The sequence below is a fragment of the Salvelinus namaycush genome, chromosome 1 (assembly GCF_016432855.1).
Source record: "Salvelinus namaycush isolate Seneca chromosome 1, SaNama_1.0, whole genome shotgun sequence".
NCBI lineage: Eukaryota > Metazoa > Chordata > Actinopteri > Salmoniformes > Salmonidae > Salvelinus > Salvelinus namaycush.
This window is the reverse complement of record NC_052307.1, coordinates 9,807,071-9,816,608: the sequence shown is the minus strand read 5'-3', so window position 1 is coordinate 9,816,608 and position 9,538 is coordinate 9,807,071. Positions and strand designations below refer to the sequence as shown.

At 46.3% G+C, this 9,538-nt stretch overlaps 1 protein-coding gene across 1 annotated transcript in view; it reads left to right on the top strand.

Annotated features, from left to right (window-relative positions):
* The first annotated feature begins 383 nt into the window (after positions 1 to 383).
* LOC120050345 (adhesion G-protein coupled receptor V1-like) overlaps positions 384 to 9,538 on the top strand; it is a 211,817-nt gene continuing 202,662 nt past the window's right edge. Inside the window, exons 1-6 of the mRNA XM_038996933.1 lie at positions 384 to 569; positions 1,378 to 1,527; positions 6,624 to 6,719; positions 8,422 to 8,526; positions 8,782 to 8,895; positions 9,104 to 9,538. The exon at positions 9,104 to 9,538 is cut by the window's right edge and continues 134 nt beyond it. Of these exons, the coding sequence (XP_038852861.1) occupies positions 384 to 569; positions 1,378 to 1,527; positions 6,624 to 6,719; positions 8,422 to 8,526; positions 8,782 to 8,895; positions 9,104 to 9,538 (1,086 nt within the window). The remainder of the gene's footprint in view (positions 570 to 1,377; positions 1,528 to 6,623; positions 6,720 to 8,421; positions 8,527 to 8,781; positions 8,896 to 9,103) is intronic.

Sequence of the window (9,538 nt, the reverse complement as noted above, 5' to 3'; positions counted from 1 at the left end):
TCCTTTATATTCCAGTGGGCAGCAGGACTATAGTTTTATCGGGGTAATAAAGGTAATTTCCCTTCTATCATGCCAATCTGATCCTGTTCTGCTTATTCTGGAGCACCTAACTTATAACATTGTGTCAATGCCCAACATACACCAATATACTCCTATTTTGTATCCCAACATAATGTTCTATGAATGCTCAGTTTTTTGAAGATCTTCCTGTCTGTCTGTCTGTCTGTCTGTCTGTCTGTCTGTCTGTCTGTCTGTCTGTCTGTCTGTCTGTCTGTCTGTCTGTCTGTCTGTCTGTCTGTCTGTCTGTCTGTCTGTCTGTCTGTCTGTCTGTCTGTCTGTCTGTCTGTCTGTCTGTCTGTCTGTGTTCTATCCATCTGACAGGAATGCCCACTGTCCTCACACTGGCTGGGTTGATTCTGGCTCTGTCCATCCCGAGTGCCAGGCTTGAGTCAGCTGAGCTGAGGTTCCTGGGACAGACGGACTTCGTGGTCAACGAGAGCATCCGCACCGTGGTCCGCCTGGTGGTGGAGAGGATCGGAGACCCGGTCAACGTGACCACACTGGTTCTGGTAGGAACGACCTGGTCATAGGAGGACTGGGTTAGGTCACCTGTTGAGTGTTCGACATAGTGTTATCTAGATACCTTTGTGTGTTTACGTAATCTCCTCTAACTTGGCATTAGTCTCTCTGACTTAAGTCTTGTAAGGGACAGTTGTGGCTAAGTGTCGGTTTAATGCAATGGTGACCGGCCATGATTAGCAGCACACAGCAGTAGGGCAGAACAGTGGAGCATTAACCTCAACCCCGGTTGTCACCGAAGCTGGTCTGCTCCTGAGTTGTCAAATGCAGGTATCCTTAAGAGGAAAAGAGAAGTGACCTTTGTACTGTGGGAGGCAGTGTGTGAGATGAAAGACCTACAGTACGTTGGCAGTAATTGTCACCCACATCAGAACGAATGTGTCAGCTTCCACATGGGAGCCAGTGTCTTCTCCCTCCCCATTGGTGTCTGGCAAACTAGTGGCCTGGTTGGGGCTTTCCCAGGTCTATTGAGGCTCCTATATTCTGGCCTGGTTGGGGCTTTCCCAGGCCTATTGAGGCTCCTATATTCTGGCCTGGTTGGGGCTTTCCCAGGCCTATTGAGACTCTTATATTCTGGCCTGGTTGGGGCTTTCCCAGGCCTATTGAGGCTCCTATATTCTTTCGACAGTTCCTTAAATCTCAATACTCTATCCCTAGCAGTTGGCACAGTTGAGTTGACCCCAGCATTCTATATTTTTGTACAGGCCGAGTGTGTGTCAGTCTGTGCTTAAGTGGTGTAAGATCAAGTCAAATTATTCCAATAACGATTACAACATCAACTGTCCTTGGTGCTTCTAGTTGGAGGGAGATGACACAGGGGACTTTGAGGCCACCACGGCTGCAGCCTTCCTGCTGTCGTCAGAGGCCAGTAAGACCATCTTCATCGCTGTAAGGGACGACGAGCTGCCCGAGGCCGACGAGACCTTTGTCTTCAACCTAAGACTACAGGTAACGGAAAGAGAGTGTGTGTTGGGTTGTGTGTGTGTGTGTGTGTGTGTGTGTGTGTGTGTGTGTGTGTGTGTGTGTGTGTGTGTGTGTGTGTGTGTGTGTGTGTGTGTGTGTGTGTGTGTGTGTGTGTGTGTGTGTGTGTGTGTGAGGTCATTCGAATTCAGGGGTTATTATGGTTTCCCTTGTACCATGCTCATGTGTCAATATGTGCGTGTGTGCATTTATATGTGTGTATGTGTTGCAATGCTTATGAGTGTGTCTGAGTGTCTTAACCCCTCACCCTGGTCCAACCACTGCCCCAGGGCCTCCCCATTTCAACCCCAGCTTAAAGACTTGAGAGGCCCTGGATTCCCTTTGATGTGTATCTATAGGGCTTCTCCAGGGCTGGGCTACTGGGCTTCTCCAGGGCTGGGCTACTGGGCTTCTCCAGGGCTGGGCTACTGGGCTTCTCCAGGGCTGGGATACTTGGCTTCTCCAGGGCTGGGCCACTGGGCTTCTCCAGGGCTGGGCTACTGGGCTTCTCCAGGGCTGGGCCACCGGGGTTCTCCAGGGCTGGGCCACCAAACAGACCATGTGGGAGAAACCAACGTGCTTCCTATAGCTGGGACCGTGCCACGGGGGGGACGGACGGACGGACACTAGAGAACATATTGGAGGATTCCCTCACACGAGAAGGGTATAATCTACAGCCCAACATGGGGGTAGGTGGCCATGGCATAGCCAAACAGCATTGGGCTGTGCAGAGAGAAACCTCTCCCACGATGCATAGAGAGGAATGGTTATTTTTTTTGCGGCTGTCTTACATCTAGACTCCCATCGCCATGGTTTCCTTAGCAGGCTGTCGCCATGGTGTCATTGGCAGGCTGTCGCCATGGTGTCCTTAGCAAGCTGTTGCCATGGTGTCATTAGCAGGCTGTCGCCATGTGATTGATGATGAGGGGGCTGGCTCCCACTGTCTGCCTGTCCACACGCTCTGACTAATAGCTCTGTGACAGACAGGCAGCCTACATCAGGTAAAGGTCTGTCTGAATGATGATCTACGTGCTAAGGGGCCTCACAGATCAAGCACAGGGGGGATGAGAGGGCGATGGCTTGGCGAATCAGTCATTTCTGACAAGCAGAAAGCTGTTTGGCTCGATACATTTAAAAATGGATGGACAGTTGTTTTGTACAGGGTGGGATTGGTTGGAGAGGAGAGGGTTTGGTGTTCCCCTTCTGCTTTTGAGTAATGATGTCGTCACTAGCTGGGTTACACTTATCAGAATGCTAGATAGAAGATTATCATTTTTTTAATAGAATCCAGACAATCATAAACAAAGGGTGAGCTGGAATTGTCCAGGAACGGTCCCTCATACTGTAATCCCACAAACCTGCTTGACAAGACCACAACAGGTGCTGCCCACTCATCCTTTGCCTACTGTCCGGGTCTGGGCTTGGGGTCTGGGCAGGGCTTGGGGCCTGGGCTCGTGGTCTGAGCTTGGGGTCTGGGCTTGGGGTCTGGGCAGGCCTCAGTGGCTGGGCTTATGGTCTATGCTTGAGGGCTGGGCTTGGGTTCTGGGCTTGTGGTCTGGGCCTGGAGTCTGGGCAGGGCTTGGGGTCTGGGCTTGGAGTCTGGGCAGGGCTTGGGGTCTGGGCTCGGGGGTCTGGGCTTGGGGTCCGGGCTTGGGTCTGGGCAGGGCTTGGGGGCTGGGCTTTGGGTCTGGGCTTGTAGTTTGGGCAGGGCTTGGCGTCTGGGCTTTGTGTCTGGTCATGGCTTGGGGTCTGGGCTTGGGGTCTGGGCAGGGCAGGGCTTGGGGTCTGGGCAGGGCTCGGGGGCTGGGATTCCTGTGGAGTGTTGGTGCTTGTTGGGTTGTGTTTGTGTCCCAGAGGATACGGGCCCCTGGCAGGACCTGCAGGCTCGATTGTGAGAGCGTGTGGATTCTGTGTCTGTGTGTCGGCTATGACAAGAGAGCTCAGCGCCTGAAAGAAAGCTCTGTTACAGCTGGGAAAAGCCATGTCTGAATAAAGGCGTGAAAGCAGAGGGGATAAGCTCTTTCTTTCACTCAGTATCTCATACACACAGACACACACTGGCATGCAAGCACGCACACACACACACACACACACACACACACACACACACACACACACACACACACACACACACACACACACACACACACACACACACACACACACACACACACACACACACACACACACACACACACACACATACACACACACACACACAATGGTTCTGCCTTGGGCACACTGTTTGTGTGTCTTTGGCAGAAAGAAAGCGGGGAAAGAGTTGCATTTCTTTAATACGGTTATTATTGGTAATCGGTTATCATTGGTAATAGGTTATCATTGGTAATAGGTTATCATTGGTAATAGGTTATCATTGGTAATAGGTTATTATTGTTCAGCTGATTTCGATACATATACCAAGCGAAATAGAGTCAGTTCAGGGTAGTTTAATAATAGGTGATCCTATACGGTCTTATCAGGTCAGGGTAGTTTAATAATAGTGGATCCTATACGGTCTCATCAGGTCAGGGTAGTTTAATAATAGTGGATCCTATACGGTCTCATCAGGTCAGGGTAGTTTAATAATAGTGGATCCTATACGGTCTTATCAGGTCAGGGTAGTTTAATAATAGTGGATCCTATACGGTCTCATCAGGTCAGGGTAGTTTAATAATAGTGGATCCTATACAGTCTTATCAGGTCAGGGTAGTTTAATAATAGTGGATCCTATACGGTCTTATCAGGTCAGGGTAGTTTAATAATAGTGGATCCTATACGGTCTTATCAGGTCAGGGTAGTTTAATAATAGTGGATCCTATACGGTCTCATCAGGTCAGGGTAGTTTAATAATAGTGGATCCTATACGGTCTTATCAGGTCAGGGTAGTTTAATAATAGTGGATCCTATACGGTCTTATCAGGTCAGAATAGTTTAATAATAGTGGATCCTATACGGTCTCATCAGGTCAGGGTAGTTTAATAATAGTGGATCCTATACGGTCTTATCAGGTCAGGGTAGTTTAATAATAGTGGATCCTATACGGTCTTATCAGGTCAGGGTAGTTTAATAATAGTGGATCCTATACGGTCTTATCAGGTCAGGGTAGTTTAATAATAGTGGATCCTATACGGTCTTATCAGGTCAGGGTAGTTTAATAATAGTGGATCCTATACGGTCTTATCAGGTCAGGGTAGTTTAATAATAGTGGATCCTATACGGTCTTATCAGGTCAGGGTAGTTTAATAATAGTGGATCCTATACGGTCTTATCAGGTCAGGGTAGTTTAATAATAGTGGATCCTATACGGTCTTATCAGGTCAGGGTAGTTTAATAATAGTGGATCCTATACGGTCTCATCAGGTCAGGGTAGTTTAATAATAGTGGATCCTATACGGTCTCATCAGGTCAGGATAGTTTAATAATAGTGGATCCTATACGGTCTCATCAGGTCAGGGTAGTTTAATAATAGTGGATCCTATACGGTCTTATCAGGTCAGGGTAGTTTAATAATAGTGGATCCTATACGGTCTTATCAGGTCAGGGTAGTTTAATAATAGTGGATCCTATACAGTCTCATCAGGTCAGGGTAGTTTAATAATAGTGTATCCTATACGGTCTTATCAGGTCAGAATAGTTTAATAATAGTGGATCCTATACGGTCTTATCAGGTCAGGGTAGTTTAATAATAGTGGATCCTATACGGTCTTATCAGGTCAGGGTAGTTTAATAATAGTGGATCCTATACGGTCTTATCAGGTCAGAATAGTTTAATAATAGTGGATCCTATACGGTCTTATCAGGTCAGGGTAGTTTAATAATAGTGGATCCTATACGGTCTTATCAGGTCAGGGTAGTTTAATAATAGTGGATCCTATACAGTCTTATCAGGTCAGGGTAGTTTAATAATAGTGGATCCTATACGGTCTTATCAGGTCAGGGTAGTTTAATAATAGTGGATCCTATACGGTCTCATCAGGTCAGGGTAGTTTAATAATAGTGGATCCTATACGGTCTTATCAGGTCAGGGTAGTTTAATAATAGTGGATCCTATACGGTCTCATCAGGTCAGGGTAGTTTAATAATAGTGGATCCTATACAGTCTTATCAGGTCAGGGTAGTTTAATAATAGTGGATCCTATACGGTCTTATCAGGTCAGGGTAGTTTAATAATAGTGGATCCTATACGGTCTTATCAGGTCAGGGTAGGTTAATAATAGTGGATCCTATACGGTCTTATCAGGTCAGGGTAGTTTAATAATAGTGGATCCTATACGGTCTTATCAGGGGTTGCGAAGCATCAACAGTCAGGCAGGAGTCAGGTGATGGTATTCATTTACAGGTGCAGAATGTAAATAAAGCTGGATCCAAAACAACGAGGAAGAATGCCTTCAGACTAGACAGAGTGTCTATAACTTTGACAGTGTTAATAATTCCTCAGACACAGATGAGCAGTTCAGCAGAGTCCTGGGATATACATGTCACCCCAGCCTTAGCTCTCTCTTGAGATGAGCACGTGAACAAGTTAAAAGTCCTGCGCCTAACACTGGAACAATCCCAAATCCACCTGAACAGGAATTTCAGCAATGAACATAAATAATAATGCATTTAAATTACTATAAAAATGACTACAAACATGATACATTGTCGGTCATGTAGTGACTTCATGTATTTCATGTGTATATGGCAAATAAACCAACCAACTGGATGAGAGCATTGCAACCAATGTCCAACAGGCAGAATTTAATGTGTGCCGGATTGTTCCATAAAATGATTACCTTTGATATGTTAAGTAGAAATGATGCACCAGTATTGCATTTTAAAAGCCTATTGTATGAAGGAAAAAGGAAACCGCACACTGCTCTTGATAGTATCACTGATGTTTTATAAGCTTTACGTATCGGCCTCACGGCCTTCGTCAGAGCTTTTTGACAAAAAGTGTGTGTGTGTGCGTGCGCACGTGCGTACGTGCGTATGAGTAGATGCGTGAGTTCGGGTGTGAGTTTGTGCGTGTGTGTCTGTGACTGTGTTTGTATGCCTGATAAGGGGACAGGTCTATACATCTCTCATCATTGCTCTTCTTTCAGAGCTCCTCCAATGGCGTGAGACTGGGGACCCCCAACAGAGCCACTATCACCATCCTGTCCAATGACAACGCCTTCGGAATAATTTCCTTCAACTCCGTAAGAAACCCCTGTCTGTCCAGTGTTGATTCTAGTGTGCATTCTGTTTCAACCAGTTTAAGACGAGCAGTTCAACCTTCAGTAAATGTAAAGTGAATCCCAAGTACTGAGCAGTCTGTATTTAAAGTTTTCTTTTACCGTAAAACTTAAATCACTGAACACAACAGGCACTTATTAGAGACATGCTTCTATTTGAGGCAGGCTTCTATTTGAGCCAGGTGTCTATTTCTTTATGCAAACAGCTTTTGCCCGTTTGCATAGTTAATGAGCAAAATTGTAATACATGTATTCATTTCCTGCACTAATGTGTTATCATATCCACGGTGTCACTTTTCCTTTGTCTCAGTGTGCCTTTTTTAATTCATTTAAATTTTTTCCTTGACAGAATAATTATTCTCCTCTGACTGTGCATTTTTGCCAGTTCTTACTTTCGCCACTAGAGGGCGATGTGCCGATTTCTGGGGTTCTGTACTTCCAAAGTTGTTGACTGTTTTTGTGCTTGCCAGTTAGCTAGAAGTTCTCAGCTGTTAGCAGCCAATGGCTAGCAGTTCTCAGCTTCTTACTGGCGATAAAAACAGATGATTGCCATAATTTTTTAAAGTAATTATTTAATGTAACAAATCAAATATTTTACCTCGTAAACAATTCATGGTCATTCATGTTAACCTTGGGGTGGCAGGTAGCCTAGTGGTTGGGCCAGTAACCGAAAGGTTGCTAGATCAAATCCCCGAGCTGACAAGGTAAAAATGTGTTCTTCTGCCCCTGAACAAGACAGTTAACCCACTGTTCCTAGGCCGTCATTGTAAATAAGAATTTGTTCTTAACTGACTTGCCTAGATAAATAAAGGTTAAATAAATGTACTCGTATACAATTCCTTTAGACCCGGGGTCTATTTGAAACAAGGAGTTTATTTGCTGAAATGTGTGCGGTTGCCCAACTATTAAAAGGGACTGGCGGCTATTTGAGACTGAGTTTAATTGAAGTTTTACAGTAGTTTAAATTTGTCTCACTCTGCAGTCTTGTTTGTTATTATCACAGAGAATTTGAGAGCACGTAGGGGGTATAATTTGGCTACCTAATACAGTATGTACCATGTTAGATGTTTTGAGAGGGAATGCTTTGTCATTGTCAGGATAAGGAAATTAGGTTTTGGACAGGGGTGCGGTGGGTCAGGAGTGGAGATCAAATGCCACAGAGCAGATCCATGCAGATGGTTGTGCAGAAGGGTTCAGGGGTTGCAAGGGCAGGACAACCACAATGGCAGCAGTTTGCTCCCAGGATTAACTTGTCAGTGGCAGTTTGGGGGTTACTATAGTAACCATCCTATTGGATCTTGCCTGCGCTCCCTTTGGGGTCTTATTTGGGATCATTATTTTGCTTCTTCGAAAACCAATAAAGGACTCTGGAATTATGATTTTGAAGCATGTTTTTTTGTTTAGTTTCTCCAGTCTGAGTCAATATGCTCATCGTGTGGTCAATGAAACTTGTCGTCTTGTGGAGAGGAACTAATTCATTTCATAATCACTGAAGACAACGTTCATTGTGTGAAGCATAAACAAACTTACTAAAGCTGCCTCACCCTGAATACTGGGACTGCATTTGATTCAACAGGACCCTTTGTTTCTTAGGTGAAACAAAAGACAATTGAAGTTCTGACTGCCTTTGACTTATACCCCCTCTTCATCTTTCTCTCTCCTCCAGACTGAACAGATTGTCGTGGATGAGCTTAGAGGTAGGAGCCAGTATGTGCCTCTCAGCCTGGTCAGAGAGAAGGGGACGTATGGGACAGTGACGGTCAACTTTGAGGTGAGTTCACTGTAACTGACCCCTGTTTGACCTCCTTCATTAGGCCATTTTCATTTTAGTGTGAATGTCTATCTGTTACCCGGTCTACTTATGACAGGCTCACATGCACACACACACACACACACACACACACACACACACACACACACACACACACACACACACACACACACACACACACACACACACACCTTTCAGGTAAACTTATTCCAGAACTGTCATTATGGCATTATGTTGTGGTTTGTACACGGGCAGATCTCTGGAGGCCCTAACTCTGCCCTGGAGGACCTCAGTCCAGACCGGGGGAACATCACCATCCCACCTGGACGGGCTATGGTGGTCTTCAGCATCCTCATCCAGGATGACCAGGTACCCTGTCCTCTTTCCTCCTTTTACATGTTATCACACCTTTCACCAGACAGCTCCACATCAAACACATGGATCATCTGAAGCTGTCTTTTGCTGGCTAAGTAAACCAGGAGTTACTAAACCATTGAGATAACACTATCTATTTACTGTATATATTTCTATATGGTAACACATCACTAAACCTTTTTTTCCCTGTCATCTCTCTCAGATCCCTGAGGATGACGAGGTGTTCACAGTAAAGCTGACGGGCGTGGCGGGCGGGGCACTCCTCAACCCCAACGGCAGCAGCGTGGAGCTGAAGATCCGCCGTAACGACAGCCCCTTGCGCTTCTCCCTGTCCCTGGTGGCCGTGGCCGAGAACGCCGGGGTCATCTCCCTGACCGTGACCCGCGGCAGCCTGGCTGACCACGGCCGTCTGGTGGGCTCCGACGACACGGAGGTCTCTGTAGACTACGTGGTCGTCAGTGGCGAAGGGGCGGGCAGCGCCACACCGGCAGTGGATTTTGTGGACCTGCAGACGGTGCACAGGGTGACGTTTCCCCCGCGGGTTTACGAGGTGCAACTGCTCTTCAGAGTCAACGATGACAAGGTGCCGGAGATTGCAGAGTCGTTCCAAGTGGAGCTGCTGGAGGAGACTGTGAGA